Below are 20,563 nucleotides of genomic sequence, written 5' to 3'. Positions count from 1 at the left end.
ATTGAATGGTTGTGGGTGGAAGGGACTTTTGGAGGTTAGATGGTCTAACCCCCCTGTTCCTCAGCAGGCTCACCTAGGCAATGCTGTGCAGATGGCTTTTCATTATCTCAGAGGGTAGACACTCCAAAACTTCACTAGGTTCCAGTGCTCAGTTACCCTCACAGTAAAAAAGCTGTTCCTGAGGATCACAGAGATTTTCAGTGTGTGCCTGTTGGGCTGTCAGTGTGTGTGCCTGGGTGTGTTGTGTGTTCTCAGCAGGGACAGGCTGCTCTGGCAGGGCTGAGCCACTGGCAGCTCTGCACAGCAGATACAGCAGGGAGCTGAGCACTCTACCCCACAGCAGCACAGCAAAAGCTTTGGCAAACCAGATCTGGGCTTTGCTTCTCTCTTGAGGGCTCAAGGGGACTTTGGTATACAAACATTCTGACTATATCCAGCATTTAGCCTGTTTGTGCCTGTTTAAAGAGTGAAATCTTTGTTGGAAAACCCGTGGTCAATTATAGGAGGTACTGAGATATAAAACCAGAGGCTCTCCACAATGAGCAAATATATCTTAGCAACAAGGGTGGAGTGGTGGGAAAGGAAAAGGAGAATACAAGTATCTGGCAATTAACTTCCTACTCACAGATGTGAAGGTGATAAAAGTGATAAAAGCATTACTGCATTGCCAACACTCTTCCTTGTTCTCTGAGCTGCATTATCATGCTGCTCACGAAAGCAAAAGTGGCACAGCCCACACTGGAGTGGTGGAGGAGTCCTGGGAGCTGCTCACAGCAGGAAAACCAGTATTTCCCCAGTGGAGAAGCTGGAGTCTGTGTTGGGGTGCAGTGAGCTGGGTCCAGGACAGCACATCTCTGACAGCCTGGGTGTTGGCAGAGCTCACAGCAGCCCCAGAGTGACCCCACATCACAGAGCCCTGGAGACAAGGCTGAGCTCTGTCCTGGCAGCCTGGAATGGTGGAGAGCCATGGGCTCCTCCTGCCCTGACCAGGTGGACTCTGATTATTCCCTGGGCTTCCCAGAGCCAAAAGGTATTTTCCTCCTGTGTAGATGCAGTCAAACTGTGCCTGCTGTCAGGACTGAGAGTGTGTTTGCAGTCTGGAGACAGGAGGAAAACAACCTGCTGTATCTGAGATGAGTGAATGTGGTGGTAAATCTCCCTCCTACACAGCAATAGGGATGTAATTTCATGGATTTACAAGAGACCCATTGCTTTTGCATTAAGCCAGTGTAAATAGCAAACTTCAGTTTGGCACTGATGTTGCTGTAATTGAGGTTCACCAGCCTTGAGCTGAGCTGAGTTCAGGAATCTGCATCCCCACTCTCCCCACATCTACATCTTCTCATGACCATTTGAATTTTTTCCCTTAAACAGCACTTGCACTGAGAAAGGCTCACTGTTCATGTTATTGTGATGTGCAGTGGAGCAAATCTATGTAATGTGTTTAGGTGTATAAAGGAACTGTGTGGAAGAAATATGAGCAAAAATCAAAAGAGTGTGTGAACTTCACCTCTTTGTGAGAAAATGTAATGCTATTGAAATTTAAATTGTGTCCAGAAATACTGACTTGAGGATGTAACTTAATATAGGATTTGACCCACAACACTTTAATGTTGTTGTCTGTCTTGGTCTGTGACTCTTCTTTCTGGCATTTCCATACATATTGTTGACTTTTACTATAAGAAGTGATTCAGATCCTTCACAATCATTTTTGTCACTGTTGATCTTGTGCATAAATCCTTGTGGGGTCTGGTTGTGATCCCAAGGGGATACTTCTGTGTCCCCATTTGTCTTGTAACTAACTGGTGATTATTGTTTGAATTGCTGCCCCTCTCTCCACAGTGCAGCACGTGCTGAGCAGAGCCTGCTCTAGCCAAGAACGAGCCGAGCCAAGCCAGCCAAGATGACAAACGAACCCATCAAAGAGATCCTGGGCACCCCAAAGCACCCCGATCCTGCAGGCACAGAGAAGAGCAACAACAATGACTGTGTGATCAGCAGCATCCCTCTGGTCAGCGAGTGCCAGCTGACAGCAGCCACGGGGGGAGCAGAGCTCTCCTGCTACCGCTGCACCGTCCCCTTCGGCGTGGTCATCCTGATCGCCGGCGTCGTGGTCACCGCCGTGGCCTACAGCTTCAACTCCCATGGCTCCATCATCTCCGTCTTTGGGCTGGTCCTGCTGTCCTCAGGGCTCGTCCTGCTGGCCTCCAGCGCCGTGTGCTGGAAGATCAGGCAGCAGAGCAAGAAGGCAAAGAGGCGGGAGAGCCAGACAGCGCTGGTGGCAAACCACAGAACCTTGTTTGGCTAAAGGCAGCCCAGAGGAGGCTGGGCAGAAGGAAGAACCTTTGTAAGTCGACTTGGCTATTTATTGGAGACATTGCAGGTTTTAATTTAACTGTGGAAATGAACTGAAATGAAAATGGAATGGATTTAAGAAATACTTGTAACAACTCTGCGTGTGCTCTCAATGCATTTCTTACTGCAGACTTGGTAGTGATTCTTTCCAAGACAGAGGAAAACTCATTTTTCCTTCACAGAAAACTGTGTCACGTAGCTGCAGCCATCCTAATTGTGTTCTCCAACATGCTGATTGTGTTGGAAACAGAACTTGTGGGAACTGAGAAAATAATTTGAACTGTCTTGAAATGCAAGAGGTCTCCTTAAAAACTGACATTTGACCAAGGGAGAAGTCATAGCGTTTGAAGTGACTACAAGCTTATGGCCAGAGTATCTGAGACTTAAACTGTAGCTCAAAAAAAAAAAAAAAGAAAAAAAAAGCAATATGAACACATTGCAAATTGCTAATAAGCTGATTCTTATATTTTATGTAACTTCCCCTTCCCAATACCTGTGGTACTGTCCCCCTTTTTTAAACCAACTAATATTGATTTTGTTTCTCTATTGAATAGAAATCAGTAGAAATGTGTAATTATGTTGTTTAACCTAAATAACGAGGTATGATCATAGCTAAAAACATGAGACTTTTTGTAAATTAAAGTGGTCAGATTTAGCACTTTTGATTATTTTGCTATAAAACTAAAAAAATAAATTTCATTAAAATAATATCCAGTGCTGCTAGACCTTTAGAAAATATTTCTTTATTGCAATCAAGATAGCTTGTATGTTCAACTCTGACTGCATTATATTTCCATTTTTGTAGAACAACCCCCGTGACAATAACTGTGATCGCATGTACTGCTGATCTCTTACAAAAACCTCTGCAGCCTGTGGACTTTGGTTTGATAGCCCAACCCTCTGCAGCTTGATTAACAGCCCTGTTATTGAAAAATCATAGCAGACAGTTCTGCAGACACTCACTGTCACAGTCAGGTTGAGACATAACTATTAATAATAACTTGTGGAAGCAAAGCTATGTGTAGTGTTTGCTGACTGAGCTTTGGGATTACAAATCTTCATGAAAAGCAGGTGCCAGGTGTCCCCTGCTTGTGGCTGAGGTGTTGATTCTGATACTCCTGTGTTGTAGAGTCTTCCAGCTCTTCTCAGTTAATGAATTATTGAGGGGCTTGTCCCAAATTGAAGCAAACCAGAACATGATTTCTCCTTCTTGAAGGACAAGTGGTGCTGAGCTGAGTCACAGGTTTCCACCCTGGTGTGTGAGAAGGCAGACAGGCTGCATGGAGCCCTCTTTCTGTTTCTTCTCTCTTTTATTTCCCCCCTTATTTCTCCAGACTCAAAAGGCCTGGGTGTGATTTTTGCTTTCCCCTACCAAGGTGAGACAGGCCTGTGTCTTCTCTTTGCCCTCAGAGCCTCTGGACAGTTTTGGTGCTGCTGCTGCAGAGCCCACCTGCCAAAGAGGTGCTGCAGGGGCTTCCAGGCAGCTCAGCCTGGATCCCTTCCCTTCTCCTGCTGAACCCACCCAGGAATTCTGGCTTGCCACCATTTCCTCTGCCCTCCATGCTTTAAGCTTGTTACATCCATAACTTATCCCTGGATTTGCAAGCTGCACCTCGTGTTTTAAATAGAGTGAGCTATATGTGCAGGAGGGGATGTTTGGGGTCAGTATTTGCGTTGCCACACTCCGTGGTTACCAGACGCTATAATAAAATCACTTGCATCAGAGGAAAGCTGACAACACATTTTAGCACTTCCATAGCCCTCACTTAATCAGGGCAGGAAGCTTTCCTGCTGCTAGGAGAACATGTTGCGTCACCACAACATCTGACACCGGTGTCTAGTGTCAATCACTTTGCTTAAGGTCATTAAAAATATTAGGGTGTCCCCTTACGATGTACAGGTTTTGCATGAGTGACAATTCATGGGAAATGCATAGCATGATAAATAATGGAACAGGTGGACTAAAGTGGTGCCTTTCCTGTTTAAAATGAGAAAAGTGATTGACATCAGCAAAGCTGGATAAGCTAAATAGAGCTGTTCATCTTTTTCCCTCCCTGGGAGCACAATAGTTTTTCTGACTCCTTCTTCACCCTCCCCATTTCTTTCTTCATCAGTGGAATTTTGGGGGCTGCTGAGGAGAGAACTGCAGGGGCTGTAGTGATGCAGTGATTTCCACTACGTGTGGCAGTTTCACTCCATGATTCCTAGGCTGAGCTCTGAGCAGGATCTGCCACTGCCCTCTCCAGAAAGTCTTTCCCACACATGGGTCCTCCTTTGGCCATCACTGTGATACAGCTGAGCTTGCTGTGGAAGGTACAAGCTGAGGCTCAGCTCAAAGTCAAAAAAGAAAAGCCAAACCCAGTGGAATGGAGACAATCTGGATTTTGGAGCAGTTTTTCTTCAGGAAGGGTAAGTAAGAGTGAATCAGAATTGCTCTGCTACTACTAAAGATAATTTCCCTCGCCTTATCTCTGCTCTCTTTGACTTTTGCAGTGCACAGGCAAGGACACAGCAGAGTTCCTGGACCACCCTCTGCCTTGCTAAGTGGGGGCACCTGGGCCTGTGAGCAGTGACAGACTCATTGCAGTGACCCTGGATGTGATCCCCTGGCACAGCAAAGGTCCAGGCACAGCACAGCTCCTGGCACAGCAAAGGTCCAGGCACAGCACAGCTCCAGGCACAGCAAAGGTCCAGGCACAGCACAGCTCCAGGCACAGCAAAGGTCCAGGCACAGCACAGCTCCAGGCACAGCAAAGGTCCTGGCACAGCACAGCTCCTGGCACAGCAAAGCTCCAGGCACAGCACAGCTCCTGGCACAGCAAAGCTCCAGGCACAGCACAGCTCCTGGCACAGCAAAGGTCCAGGCACAGCACAGCTCCAGGCACAGCACAGCTCCAGGCACAGCAAAGCTCCAGGCACAGCACAGCTCCAGGAACAGCACAGCTCCAGGCACAGCACAGCTCCAGGCACAGCACAGCTCCTGGCACAGCACAGCTCCAGGCACAGCAAAGCTCCAGGCACAGCACAGCTCCAGGCACAGCACAGCTCCAGGCACAGCACAGCTCCTGGCACAGCACAGCTCCAGGCACAGCACAGCTCCAGGCACAGCAAAGGTCCAGGCACAGCACAGCTCCTGGCACAGCAAAGCTCCAGGCACAGCACAGCTCCTGGCACAGCACAGCTCCTGGCACAGCAAAGGTCCAGGCACAGCACAGCTCCAGGCACAGCACAGCTCCAGGCACAGCAAAGCTCCAGGCACAGCACAGCTCCAGGAACAGCACAGCTCCTGGCACAGCAAAGGTCCAGGCACAGCAAAGCTCCTGGCACAGCAAAGCTCCAGGCACAGCACAGCTCCAGGCACAGCACAGCTCCAGGCACAGCACAGCTCCAGGCACAGCAAAGCTCCTGGCACAGCAAAGCTCCTGGCACAGCAAAGCTCCTGGCACAGCAAAGCTCCAGGCACAGCACAGCTCCAGGCACAGCAAAGGTCCAGGCACAGCAAAGGTCCAGGCACAGCACAGCTCCAGGCACAGCAAAGCTCCAGGCACAGCACAGCTCCTGGCACAGCGTGGTGTCCCACAGCACCACCAGAATGGTTCTGGCTGAGAGGGGCTGCTGAGCTCCTGAGCTGGTGAGTTGGGCAGCTGAGTTGGTGTCCTTTAGAGTTGAGGTACATGCACAAACATCTTCACACCAAAAAGCAAATGAAAGGCTGTGCAGGAAGTCAGGCTTGTTTGTCCTTTATTCAGAGGAGCAAAACAGTAGTTTTATGGAGAAGAATCTCAGGACTTGATCCCAGTGTCCTGCAGGAGCAAAGCAGAGGTTGTGAGCAGTTCAGGCAGAGATTTTTGTGCTGTTTAAGATGTTTTCAAAGGTTTCATTGCTAAATGTGCACATGGCCTTAGAAAATGACTTTTCCCCCATGATTTGTTTGCATTGATTTTGGGCCAGTCTGAAGCAGTACTAGCATCTTTCCTGATTGACCAGTGATGACACCCAACCCATGTCTCACAGTCTATGCTTTTTTCTTGAAAATCTGTATATTTCAGATATTTTCATCATTATCCTCTCTCTCTCTCTGTCTCTCTGCACACCCAGGAACAACACATCCTTTTCAGCCCTTAAAGCCCAACCAAAATTTCTGCTTCAAATTTGGAACCCCATGACCTAATCTGGATTGATTTGGAGTTTCATGCCTGAGTGCTGAGTGCTGCAGTGCACCAAGCCTTTGATACAAAACCATCTGGAGCTCCATGGTTGCTGTTTGGTGTTTCCCATGGGAATCTGAGAAGCAGAAGGATGCAGCCCTGTGGAGATCAAAGTGACCTTCCCTTCTGGTGTGAAAAGGCTTTGAATGCCACAAATGGTGTTTCACTTCTGGGAGAGGCTGGGTGGGAGCTGATGCAAATTTTATTGTCACAATTGCTTGTCTATCCCTTCCTGAAAGCCCTGGCAGCACTGCACAAGCCAAACTGTGCTCACAAGGATAGAAAATTATCTAATGGAGGAATTGCGCTGGTGCTCTGGGCAAATGTTACAGTGATCTTAAATAATAATTTCAAAACCTAAGCACAGGAAATTATGTCTGTAACTACACCCTGTATTGCTATTGTACACAAGGACAGTTATAGCCTGGGACAGTATTCTAAAATAATAATCAGATTGGGATGACAATGCTTAGATTTTGTTCAAGTCAAAACGCCCAATTTACAATTCCCCAGTCATTTCACGTGCTGTGGTTTGTACGTGACTCTGGCTCTAATACCACAATTAAAAAAAAAAAAAAAAAAAGAGAGAGAGAAAGAGAGAAAGGTTAGTTTCATGGACTTGTGTCAAGAATTAAGTTTCTCTGCTGTGGACACTTGGGAGAGCTCCTGTTACCCAACACCAAATGTACAGTATTACTGCAGCTCCACAGAACAGGAACCAGCTCAGGGTGGAACGAAGAGAGCCCTGAGAGTCTCATCAGCATCCGGAAGAGTCAGGCCAGGAACAAGCCCTCTGGAATATCCCCTGTTCCTGCCTCAGCTTTGCTTAGCCAGAGTCAAATCCAGGGTTACTGCTCCTTTGATATCTGAGATGGAAGTTGTTGCATATTATTAGCAGGTTTCACCTAATTTGTTTTTACAGTGGCAAAATAAGAAGAGCAGACAAATACTGGCAGCCATCATTTTGCACAGATATTATCAGTACCTCTGAGCATTGACAGACATCATTTTACTTTCATATTTCCAATAGCTTTGATGCCTCTAGTTTGTATGACATTTTAGCTATATCAATATAAATATTTGCTAGTCATGAAGGGCTTTTATATATTAAAGTGCATTACATATCAAGAATTGCACTGTATAATGTGAAAAATATAAATTCTTGCAGAAATCTATGTGTAGACTAAGTCTTACAGGCTAAACCATGTGGAGAACAATGGTATTAAACTGTAAAATCAACTTGAATTTTTGGCTTTTATTCAGGTTGTTGATGTCACTATTAACATGACACAGGACCTAATCCTTCCTCTTGTGATCAGCCAGTTGGAGTCCTTTTGTCCTGACTCTGTGCATCCTAAAATTTGCATTTGTAGCAAACATGGCAATTCTGAAAAACAGTTCTTTTGGATTAATTGCTTTTCCTCTTAACTCTTCTTCTGTGCTTTCTATACTAATAGAAAAAATGACTAAAACTTTAAAAACAGGAAAAGAGGAAAGAAAGAGAAGAACATACAACTGCAGATGTTGGACATTGCATAGAGTAATGGAAGGATAGTAAACGTGCCTTGTTGATGGAGACTTTTAAAAATATGTAAATCTTGTTTCTGATACATCCTGGACTTTATCCTGAGTTTCATTCTTACAAAATGCCTGAAGCCCCTAGGTTAACATCAGTCTTGGATCCTCACCTCCTATTTGTTTTCTGTTTCCCAGGAACATTTAGTTCAGCAAAATGCAGATTCTTTTCCCATCTTTTGCAGCCTGACTGACATCGAATGGCCACGAGGGATTTGCAGAGGCAGTGCCCCATGGTTTTTTAAGTTAAAAGGCATTTACACAGACTGCTCTGTGCAGAGGTAAAAATTTCTTTACATTTTTTAGCTGCACCAAGAGATGCCAGTGAATAATCTGTGACAAAAACATGAATAACAGCAGAGCAGCCCTTCACTGCCTCTTCTCAGCCACATTCCCTTTCCATCCCAAGCCCAAGTTTGTGAATAGAGTTAACAGCTTTCCTGGAAAACTGGCCCATGACTTTATTTCCTTGTGAACTCCATCCACCTGTCATGTTAGGGCTTGGTGCAACGCCAGGACTGGCAGGAAATAATAGGCAGCAGGATGCTGGTGTGTGTCGATGGCCCTGACCCTCCCATTCCTGAGCATGGAACAGCCTCGGGCGCACCGGGCGCCAGAGCCACAGCTCCCGGGCCTGGGACACGCAGGGTGGGAGGCACAGCCACTAAAATAACATCCAGCCAGCAGAGCTGCAGCCCAGGGAGCTGTGGGAAGGGATGGTGTCACATTCTCACTGCCTGCTGCTCTTTGTTCTCTCCCCTCGCTGCGCTGCAGAGAGGAATCTGCTGCTTCGCACAGTAAAAAAGGACAAAGCAGGACCCCGTGTGAATTAGCTGAGATTCCCCTGAACAGACTTATTTCCCTGGGATCCATGGGGTGTGTTATGGATGACCATATCTGTTGCCACTTCTGCTTTGCTTCTATCCAGATAATTTCATTATTTGCCTACCAACTGATGGTGTTTCAAAGAACGACCTCTGCTAGCATACAAGCAAAGGACTTTTCACTCTGGATTGCAAAATGAACTTGTAAAGAGACATCCTGATCTCTTAACCATTTCTCTATAAACAGTTTTTCCAAGAAACTCTAATGATGAGGTCTGGAAGAAAATTGTTTCCTAATCTGGAGCAAAAGTACAGCAGTAGTTTAATGAAATGCTGGCTTGAAGCAAAGCATCCTGTCACCCTTTTTCCCCAAAGGCAAAACTGCTGAAGTGAATAATATAACTCATGTGAAGGATCATAAGGCTGGTAAAGTTACTGCTGATGTTTAAGCTCTTGCAAATGAGTGACTAAATGTATTTAGGACCAACACCTCATTAGTCTTCTATAAGAAAAACCCCAACAACTTAGAGAACAAGCTGTTCCTCCCTTGGCAAAGCCTTTCAGTTCCTCCATTGCACCAGCTGAGGCTTGATAGGTGCTGTAGCCTCAGCTGCCATCAGCTCCAAATATTGTGAAAGACACAAACCATCATAGTCAGAAGCATTCACATCACAGTCCCTGCTTTGCTGTGTCCTGCCCCTGTGTGCTGACACCAGTGGGGCTAATGTGGCTTTTCTGAGCAGCCACCTCTTCCTGGGCTGCTCCATGCTGAGCAGGACTAGAGCTACAGACACAGAAAAGTGCAGTTGGTCTGTGAATGACCAGAAGTGAAAGCATGAAGCCTGGAGCTCAGGATGGCACGGAAAAATCAGGGAGTATCCATGTGCCCATGTGTGCTTTGCTTACACTGATGCTAAAGCAGAGATAAGTACTGCAGAGGAGGACTGGAGCATGGTAAGCAGCCTGGGGAGGCTTCTCTTCCTTGCTGTGTGAAGGGATTTGTTTTCCTCTTCACAAAGCAGAGGACAGCCAGGAGCTCTGGGCTCTGCACCAAGTGTGTCCAGACACCCCAGAGCATCACAGTGTGGAGGGGCTGCTGCAGTTCTGGCTTTGTGGGACTGCAAGGACTGGCCATTGGATCATTTCCCATGGGCCACCAACCAGGGACTCAATCAGATCCACTTTCACTCTGGTCTTTGGTCAGAATGGTCAATAAAAAACATTCCCCTGGTGCTGGTAAAACCAATTGTGTTTCTGTGGAAGAATTACTACTCAACAGCCTTTGAAATACAATGGGCACCTTCCAGTCAGAGTTACAAAATTTTAAAGTGACCCCAGAACTGGTCATTACTGAACAGGACTGCACAGGGACTGGCAACCAGACATTCCCCTGCCTGAAAAGTCATGTTCTACAATTGTCCTGGCTCTCAGCACTTCTCCAAAATTTGCTGTGTTTCCACAGGACCCAGATCTCTTACTCGTTTTTGGTGTATGTTCTGTGTTCCCAGCCGCTGGTGATCCCACCTTTGTTACAGGTGCTGCAGTTCTGAGCATCCCTATGTCTCAGAGTGATGGTGATGAGGCTGCACTGAGGTCCTGACAGCCCAGCAGGGACACAAATTTGGGATATTTTTGAGCGCCATCTACTGGAGTTCTATCTGCTTTCTAATTGCATGGTTTTATTGCTCACACATCGATTCAATGATTCAATACTCTGTGTTCAGATGTAGGAAGGATTTAAAATTGCGAAAAATGAGAAAGGAAGATTTCAGCACCCTGGTGCTCCCACCACTGAGAGCATCCCTCAGCCTCATAACAAGCACTTAGTTGTGCTCCTGTGGTTCTTATAATCCTTAATTTCCTAGGGTGACAGATGCATTCTCAATGCTGCAGTTACAGCTGGTCAGAAACTCCCAAGGGAATAGTCTTCCACTGGAAAACTCATTGAGTCAGAACATTTCACAGAAATTTAAATTTTATTGCTTACTCATTTTTACAGGAAGTTCTAATCATTGGATTACCACATTTAATTTTCAGCTACATTGTATTTAAAAAATCAGAAAGAGCAGGATAACATGAAATATTTTCATCTTGCTGAAATATGCACAAGTATGAAACTTCCGCACCTAAATCCTTGCACAGATAAACTCCCAAGGCTGAGATTTGCATCCTTATTTGGGAAGGTAACAAAATGAGAACAAACTTGGAGTTTTTCATGCAGTGAAATTCCAGACTGTGAAGAGCTCTGATCCCTGAATTTTATTTCTCTACTCTGTTTTGTTTTGAGAGAAAATAGCCTGACTTGGTGAATTCTTTCTCTGCATTTCTGTCCCACTGCTGCTACCTTGCTAAACCCTAATTCTGCCGACGCACTCAGTTCAGCAAGACTGTTGGCAGTTCCAGTTTCCTGTAGCAGAGGCAAACCTTTTGTACTTTCTCCCTTTGGGCAGTTTTCTTTTTTTCCCAGTAACAGGAGTGTGTGAGGCCTCTCCAGCTGGGAAATGCACGTTGCAGGCGGCAGGGCCAAGTGCACAGAGAGAAAAGAGTCTCGGTGCGAGTGACGACACCCACATCTGGCAGAGAGATTTGACGTCTCTGTCACCTCCTCTGCTGCACAATGCTCTATCCCCAGAGTGAAGCCTTTGTTAAACACTGAAAATGAGACTGGCAGCAGCTTTGCAGAGCACTGGGAGAGCTCTCATCTCTGCAGATTTGCCTTTGAAAGGAGGAAATGCTCTGCTGGTCTCCCCAGCTTTGTGTCCGTCAGGGTTTGGGGAGCCAGCCCCTGTTGCAGAAAGCTGCAGAGTGCTCACGGGGCAGCAGACATCCAGTTGGGCTGAGGAATGATTTGGAGAGGCTGAAGCAGAGAAGTGCTTGGGGGAGGAGCTGCAGTCCCAGCTTGCTCTCCAAATAACTTGCAAACAGTGGTTGGTTTAGCCCAGGAGTTGGAGAGCTGCTCTTCATCCTCCAGCCCAATGTTGGCACACCACCTGGGGGCAAGGCTGCTGTTTCCATCTCATTCACCACACTTTTTAGCTGCTTTTGGATGGGCTTTGTGGGCAGTGGGAGGCTTATTCTGTGGGTATGACAGTGTTTGGGGATTTGTATTTAGTTTTCTAGATCTTCCAGTCTTTGCAGGGTGTGTGGAGCACAGCCCAGAAGGTGATTTTTGATCTGCCTTGCTGTCAGTGTGCTCATTGACATGGGCGGAGCCTGCATCCCCTGCACATCACACCCACAAGGAGCAACAGTGTATGTTATATTAAGCAGTCTAATTAAATTTTTCTTTTTTCCAGCAAAGTTTAAATCCACCTTGAAACAAAGTTTTCCCTTTGGACTAGTGCAGCAGTTCAGCTGAACATGAGATGCTATTAAGCAATTTTTTGGCATGGAAGAGATTAAATCCCATGAAGACAGAACCAAAAGCTTGCAGTTCAGCAGCACACATAGCATGAAATTCCATTCCTGAACATGTGAATTATGTCACAGCCAGGACCCACGGCCATCTGACAACTGCCTTGGGAAGTTTTATATTAAAGTCCCGTCAAGCATTACAAATGTCCTAAAGTGATGATGGAATGAGAGATTAGAGAATTAGAGAGGGGCCTGTAGCAGAGCTGGCAGCTGCTAAGGGAAGGCTTGAAGTGCAGAGAGACCCCAGGCTCCCCATGGAGGAAGGACACGTGTAAAGCATCAGCCCATTTGAAGGTTTATAAGTGCATTTGTAAATGAACATGAACAGCCACATTGTGGCTCCTCCCCTGTGATCACTGAGCAACCTCAATGCCAGAAAGGGAAAAAACCAAAAAGCTGTGTTGTTTTCTTTTGAAGGGAAATTGTGATTGTAGGCCCAAGGAGGGATTCAGCTCCCATCTCTGGGTTTGCTTTTTCTTGTGGAGAATTGCAAAAAAAAATCTTTATGTTTTAATAGCATCTGTTAAATACTGCTGCATTTCCATCATATTTTTTGATTTATGAAGCATAAATAAGCAACTTTCTCATGCATGGGCTGTGTTTATGTAACACAGTCTCACCATATGATGTTGGAACATTTTGGTGGTGTTTGCCAAACACAAGTTTGTGGCTCAAGTTTCTGGATAATTTAAACATTTCCAAGATGGGCTTATTAGCTACACTTTCCATGAGACACTTTTTTCCTAACTGATTAAATTAATTCTGATTTAGTTTTGTCAGAGTTATTTTTACAGACAGTATTTGTTTTGTTGTTTGTCTTTCACATCTGTTCAATTAAACATGTTATCCCTGTGTGTATAACCAATCATCCTGTTATGCCTTGCTCTCCACTAAAGTAGATGATCTGTAAAGATTAATTCTCCAAATTTAGAAATGTGCTCTGAGCAACACACCTATAAAATTATGTAATATAAGGAAACTACTTTATAAGTGCTAACTTTATTCTTAATGCACCAAATGGTATATTTGTTGCACTGGTCATAATAACCCAACCTTCAGATTTCCATAAACCCAAGGCTGCACCCAGAGTTGTTTAAGTGTTGACAACTACTTTTCAATTCTAAAAGGAGTTTCATCTTCACAGCAACTTTATGGAACTGAGAAAATAAATTTATACCTATTCTCTCAATCAAAATAGCAAACAGAATCTGTCACTGGATCTTTCCATGTTTTTGATAAATTATACACAAAGTACATAAGGCAAGAAGGTTCATTTGCCACAAGCATGAAATGGCACTGGAGTGTTAAACACTGAGTGTGTTAAACCTACTCAGTGTCAAGGAATTCAAGTTTCAGGTTTTCTTCTTTCTGGTGAAAGTCATTTGGTTTGGGGCCATCAATTAAGGCATCAAGAAATCCAGCAGAGCCACAGTCAGATTACAATCTAATCACATTGCAGGGGAGTTGCACAGTAATCACAGTTGTCATTGCCACACAAAAGGTTGCTGTGAGCTGTCAATCTTCCTATCACCAGCAGGAAACTCAACTTCCAGGCTGTTTACAAGCCTCTCCTAGGAACCCTTGGGCCTAAATCCTAAACAAACTTCCTCAATAATTGCCAGCAGAAAAGCACAGCATGGAGACTTTGTCACTGGAGGTCCATTATTCTTTAAATTGCCCTTTTGTTTGTTCCCATGCCAGAGGTTCTTGGTAGTGTCACAATGAATGCAAAAGCAGCCTTTCCAAAAACTAGTATTTGAGTGCATCCAAAGAACAGCACTTAAGCTCAGTATCAAATCCCTTTATTCCCTGGCCTACATATTTGATTTGGAAACCATTGAATACATTTATTGGGATAAAAGCCACAGAAAAGGCTGAACTTTGGGACTTTCTGCTGTTGTTGTGGATTAAGCAAAGAATCAGAGACGGGTAAGGCTGAGCTGGGGTGCTGATGCTCTGCTGGACCAAACTTGAGCTAAGGCATGTGGTTTTTGAACCAATCCCTGGGCAAATTCCTGAATCTCTGCCCTTCAGCTCCAGGGGACAAGCAGAAAGATGCAATGAGGGGTCTTTCCAGCCACTGTGGTTTGTGCAATGAAGGTTTCACAGCTCTTGGTCTCTCTTGACGTATTTTTGCTGCAGGCTGGGGAAAGGGTTTGCACACAATGAGAGCGTTTTTTCTAAGCTAAACCAAAATACACTCTTATTTCAAGGAAGGTTTGGAGGAAAGCCATATGCATTTTGAAATCCCTGGACCAGAATTAAGGCATTAAAGCAGATATTGCAAGAGGCAGGGCTTTTTACAACAACAGGAGGCAATGGATCTCTTGTTCATTTTGGGCCCTAAGAATAATATTTCATTACTCTCTTTCCAAAACAAAAGTGGAACAAATTGATTGCTTAAAGTTGCTTATTCAGGAACATTCCAATAACATCCCACCTTATGCTTTGGCTTCTGTAATAGCTTTTCCCTGAGCTCCTGACAGCAGGTTTCTGCATTTTGCTGAGCTAACAATGAGTTCTTTAGGGTATTGATTCTGGAGGCTGCAAGGAAACTGGAAAAGGGGACCTGGGTAGAAGATACATACTTGACACTCCAGCTAGGTATTTGTCTTTGATTTCATGTTGAAGGCTACAGAAGCAGCACTCAGAGTGCCCATTGTAAATGTCCTTCTGCAATTCACCATGAGACAAATTCTTTTGGGGTTTTATTTACATGCCTGCATGTTAATGTGTACCTGTGTTTGTTTTTACATATATACAAATCTCAACCTTTCATATTCTTCCTTTAAGAAATCAGATAATCTTCAGAAGTAATTTTCAACAATAAGTGTTACTTTCTTTGCACCTTAGAACTGGTGATTAACTGACTTGCTTTCAGCTGCCAGGTCCTTAATTGGTTTCTAATGTACCCAAGTGCATTATAAATGTAATTTCAAGTCAGCCTGAACTCCCAGTAAGCTGGAGGCTCTTACACATCCCAAGGGGATATGCAGATTTGTAAGACTGTGATATCTTTTATTTCTCATTGTCTGCAAAAGCTGTTTCTATAATTGTTCAGTGAACTGAAAAAAAATTGGGTTTCATTACAGATTGAGAAGGAAAGTCACTAAAATGAAGGTGGGTTCTGTGGCTGGGGTGCTGTCTGTATTAAGTTAATAGATCTGGAAGAATGTCACTGAGTATCTTCTTGCCTGGCCTAAGCAATTATTGGGGTTTTTGGTATTTATTAAGCCTCTTCATGCACATGGAGCTTGGTTTCTAATTCAATTATCTACTAAAGCACAGAAAAGCTGATGAGAAAGTATTCTTTACCTACAATGTGATGCTTTCTTTCATAAAGGTAAGTATACAGGGTATTTAGCTTCGAAACTAAGTAATTTTTCCTATGGGATCCCTTATCTGCATGACAGGATTTAGTTTTGCTGTTTAGTATCAGAAAGCCCAAATTACTCTGGCTTTCCCAGGGAATTGGTACCTGTGCTCTGGGCTGAGGAAACCATTGTGATGCTTCCAAAATCTCCAAGTTATTCTGTATCTTTAAAGTGTTCTGGTAGGATTACATCCTCCACACCATACCTATACGTGGGAAAGAGAAATGTAACCAATTCCCCTGCTGACCTCTATCTTATTGTGTCTATTTAAAACAGGAAAAGCATGCCATTGGTTCAGCTAATACCTTAAATAACTAAAAGACACCCTGCTATTCCCAATTCCTGACTACTTCCTTGTTTGTTTCCCTCCTGGCTAGCAGCAGCCTGCATATATATTGATATGTATGTGCAAATTTTCAATGCCAGACAGGGCTTACCCAAGAAAACAAACAGTCTGTTTTATGTGTATTTTTATTAAAAATGTGCATATATATATATATATATAATTATTTTTGCATCTTTCCAGCATTATCTGCAGAACTTCAATATAAACCTAGATTTATTAATTAATTTGTGATCTTGAGCAGTGCTCTCAGTGTAAGGAAACTGGAAAGCAAAGGCAGCTACTGGAGATCTTGAGGGAAAATGTTGATGTTTTAGGTCTGTCCATTTGAATTGAAGGCCTTTACTGCCTTAATTGCTTACACCAACATATCTCCCACTTTCAAAGCTACTTTAAAGTACATATAAGGCCTTTAAGGATTTAAAAATTAGAATATTTTTGCTAAAGCCCCTTAGGAACCTGGTGCTGTTTTGAGCATCTGGATCCTCAAGCCCTTCTGTGAAATCTGCAATTTGCAGTTTGCCTGAGGGATCTGGGTGAAGTGGAAAAACGAGCTGAGCCTGGAGCAGCTGAACATCCTGATGTATGTCTGGAGTCAGATGCTTTTTCATCAATTCCTGGCACACCAGAGAGTAAATATGGTCACCAGCAGGAACTGAATTAATCAGGGTCGTATGCCAATGGATCTGGGAGTCACTGGCACAGCTTCTCAGATCAGAAGGGCTGGGGCAGATGCTGAGAGCAGGGTCAGGAAGCAGCATTCCCTGTGCTCCATGAGCTGCCTTTGGTGCTGGTCCATTTGGCTGCTGTGGAGATCCAGCTGCTTTCCAGGGGCAGGCAGCTGGCTGCTGAGATGGAATGGCAGACCCAGCGCAGCAGCATGTGCAGATGGCTGTTCTGCAAATGGAAATGTTGGGGGTTTATTTATCAAGTGTGTTCCTGAGCAGATTAAAGGACAGCTCTCCAGTTGTTTGTAGCTGTTTGAGCACTGTTTACTGGAGAAGGAAAGGAGGGACTTGGTTATCACACAAAGCAGGGCAGGAGGGGTGAATAGAGTGTTTGTTTTTTGGCTGATGTTCTGTGACTCCACAGGCTGCTGTGCTTGTCTGCCCCAGTGTTGGGGACAAATGTTGTCTCCAGGATGCTTTGCCTCCTCTTACAAGGAGGGAGTGCCTGGGGAAGGGCAGATGCCAAGCAAAAGCAAAGTTTCTTCCTATTTTTTGCCCATAAAGAAAGTGAACCCAGCCCTTCACCCCTTCTGTTTCTGCAGCCTGGCATCTCCTCCCTCTGCCCTCTTGCAGGATGTGTAATCACCCCTCTATATACCAGAAGTGTTGGCCAAGAGCAGCCCCTGAGCCTCCTGAGCTGCTGCTGTGCCTGGCAGAGCCCAGGGTGGGTCTCAGTGTGTCTGGACCTCTCCTGATGATGGTAACAAACAACGTGTGGGGCTTGCCAGGCAAACATGTGCTGGAACTGGCATTATGAAACACACAGTTTTGGGAAAGGAACTTACTATCTAGAGTGACTGTTTGGGGGTGAGTCAGTAGATGAGGTCAGTGGGAAGAAGAATCCTTCCAGTTTTGGGTAAAATCTCAGTGCAATTCCTGTTAGAAATACCAGAAACTTGCAAAGGCACTCACAGTCATACAGTCCCTGTGCTCTAAGGAAAGGCTGGGAAAGAAAAAGTGATTGTGGAGTTAAAAAATCATCTACCACCTTTATTACATGAAGGAAACATGGCAGGGGATGAAAGGAAGAGCTTTATTTGCTGTTGAAGATGTTAGATTCCATGTGGCAGACAACATCCAAAAATACAAAGTCACTTCCAAAAAACACAGCTGTTCTGTGGGAGCTATGATTTCCATATGCCTGGGCTGTCTGAGAACATCTTGGTGGCAGTCTGGGGACAGGAATGTCGTCATGAGCACTGCTGAACTTTAGAGAGGACTGGATTGTTTTCCTGGTAGTGCCTAGTGACACTATTTTGTAACGCTAGCCTTTCGGAAAAAAGATATTCCCTGAATTAGCACATTACGAGCTCATTTAATGAATGTTCTGCCTCTCAGATGAGAGATTAAACTGACTGGGCTGTTGCTCTACAGCTCAAAGTTACATTCTGTCTTAGGCCTTTGGAAAACGGAAGAAATTGCTGGATGAAGCCCTGGGAATGGTGCTGTGCTCAGGCTCAGCTCAGGGGGTGTGTTACCCTCCCAAGGGATCATTGCTGTAGGAGTAAAAATCTGCCTCTGCTGCAGGGCTACTGCAAGTCATTAGGGTTTGGCACTGCCTTTACCTTCTCCTGTGTGTTTTTGTAGCTGCACAGTGGAATAGAAGGTAGTGCATGCTAAATTCTGTAATCATAACATTCATGTTTTCTATCATTTGAAACAGGCCTGGTATTCAGGTTTCACTCTAGGAGGGGGTGGGGGGAAATCTTAACTTTTGCAGTAGAAGTGCAGTAGGATTTTTTTTGGTTAGAAGCTTGAATTAAAACAAATTTGTCAGCCACTGCTCTGAAAGATTGATGGATGTCTCACAGACCCAGCTGCCTGTGAGGTCTGAGCAAACCCCAAAAGAGCCTAAGCACACTCTGTGTGTGGGAAAAGAGCCTCTGCTGCTGAGCAATCACTTATGTCAGCAGACACGGGATATTCCAGCCTTGGGCAAATAAATATCCCCCAAATGAGTAACCCAGTGAGAGCAAGTGGCAGCTTTGGGGATGGAGGTGGAGAACCTGCTGGAATGGAGCTCACCCTGCAGGGCTGGGGGGAGCAGGGCTGGGGGGTCTCTGCTGTCAGCAATGGGCAGGTTGAGAGGTGTTTGAAGAGAAAAGAATGACCACAGTGTTCTGGTGGGAATGGAGGCAGCCCAATTAAATATGGTTTGCTAAAGCTGCTGACAAGTCTGAATAAACAGAGTTTGTGTGGACAGGTCTGAAGCTTACAAGAGGTCATTGACTTTAATTATGGTGCAGCAGAAGGAAAATCAGAGCTGGGGGTGCTCGAGAGGTTGAAAGCTGGTTGCTCCCAGCCCAGGGGGATATTTGGGTCTGGGTGTCACAAAGCTGCTGCAGTGTCCATCAGGTCACAGCCCACACTGGGGTGTCCAGGCTCTGTGCACTGCCCCTGGAGTGATGTGGTAACACAGAAAATAGCATTGCTCAGTAAACTTACATCACCCAGCCACTCAGGAGTGATTTTGGTAAAGTCACTTCTGAGGGCAGTGCTTCAGAAAAAGCTTTTTGGAGGCACTGTAGGATGCTCTTCACTTTGTATCTACATGCCAAATATAAATGGTTTAAGTGTTCCAGAGCCATTAACAGTAGTTCTAAACATTCTGTTGGTGGACCAGATCAGTTTTCTAACTGTGTTTAATTTCTCTTCATCCTCCCTTGTTCAGATCCAGTATTTGTTAGCAAGGCCTCCAAGCTTATATCAATGTTAATATTTTTCTCTTCATGCAAACAATGGAGAACTTGAGCAAAAGCCCATCCAGGATCCTGGGAATTTCCTACAAAGTTCAAAGGACTTTGGAACTAGCTTATAAATGATCAAACTGTTTCAATTAGAAAAGTTATTTTATGAATGTAATCTGTGCAGAATTGGGAACAATTTACTGCACACAAATCTCTGAACCACTTGTTTTCTTGACTCCTCCTCAAGCTCCTAGAGAACTTTCCAGCATGGGATTAGCTGCTCAGAGAACAGCTTGTATCTAAATAGTTTATTTTTTAGTAGTGGATTTGCCCTATCAGATCCAGAAACTGTAATGACTGAGAAAGGTGAGGACAGGGAGGCTCTGACCATTTGTGCTCTGCAGCCCTGGAGTGCTGTGTGTTCAGTAGCAAGCCTTGGCTCACAAACTTCCCCAGCAGGAAGCTTATAATGAAAGAGTTATTGAGCAAGAAACAGAAAGATTTAAACTAAAGTCACTCCCGACTGAGCAGCTGTCTTTGTTTTTAATTTGTGCTATTAAGAAGAGATGGGGGTAGTGGGGAGGAAGTTTCCCTCCTCCATGCTGAGACCATCCCTGACCTTCAGGTGCTTAATCACAGCCTTTTACTGTTCCCTTCTAACACTTCCCCATCTGCACCATTTCTCTTCTGAAAAGTGGAGAAGTGCTTTAAAATTGTGATTAATTGTGAATGTAATTGCTGTCCCCTTCCCCAAAGGAAGTTAACCACAGCCAGAGCAGAGAGAAAAAGTGACTGGCCCTGGGAAAGCTGGAGCTCAGGGCTGGAAGGCAGAGCTGGAACCCAGAACACAGAACTCCTCCTCACTTTCTTTGCTGATGAGAGTATATTTCTTGGAGGCAGAATGTGTGTGTCAGGATGAAGGGGAAGGGTGGAAATCTGGTCCTGGAATTGTACTTGCCAGCTCTTACCATGAATTAATTGCATTTGGCTTGCCCAGCAAGTATTCATTGCATTGAGAGAATACAAACAGAATTTTGCAAGACTGGACTATCCCA

At 44.8% G+C, this 20,563-nt stretch overlaps 1 protein-coding gene and 1 long non-coding RNA gene across 7 annotated transcripts; both read left to right on the top strand.

The window, feature by feature from the left end:
- Positions 1–1,858: 1,858 nt before the first annotated feature.
- TMEM100 (transmembrane protein 100) lies at positions 1,859–7,158 on the top strand. Of its 6 annotated transcripts, none has more exons than XM_079323647.1 (3): positions 1,859–3,610; positions 4,849–4,975; positions 5,894–7,158. In XM_079323647.1, exon 1 carries the CDS (start codon positions 1,904–1,906, stop codon positions 2,306–2,308), a length of 405 nt encoding a protein of 134 aa, XP_079179773.1. In that variant the 5' UTR covers positions 1,859–1,903; the 3' UTR covers positions 2,309–3,610; positions 4,849–4,975; positions 5,894–7,158. The 6 variants fall into 6 exon arrangements, with proteins under 6 accessions (XP_079179773.1, XP_079179770.1, XP_079179772.1 ...); XM_079323644.1 differs by having other exon boundaries at positions 3,766–4,975; XM_079323646.1 differs by having other exon boundaries at positions 1,859–4,764.
- Positions 7,159–13,121: 5,963 nt separating this feature from the next.
- Positions 13,122–19,394, top strand: LOC306810471. The gene is made up of 3 exons (XR_013776464.1): positions 13,122–15,376; positions 16,541–16,676; positions 17,395–19,394. It is a non-coding gene; the product is annotated as an uncharacterized lncRNA (long non-coding RNA).
- Positions 19,395–20,563: the final 1,169 nt, after the last annotated feature.

This window comes from Erithacus rubecula (assembly GCF_903797595.1).
Source record: "Erithacus rubecula genome assembly, chromosome: 20".
Lineage (NCBI taxonomy): Eukaryota > Metazoa > Chordata > Aves > Passeriformes > Muscicapidae > Erithacus > Erithacus rubecula.
This window is presented reverse-complemented; position numbering and strand designations above follow the sequence as displayed.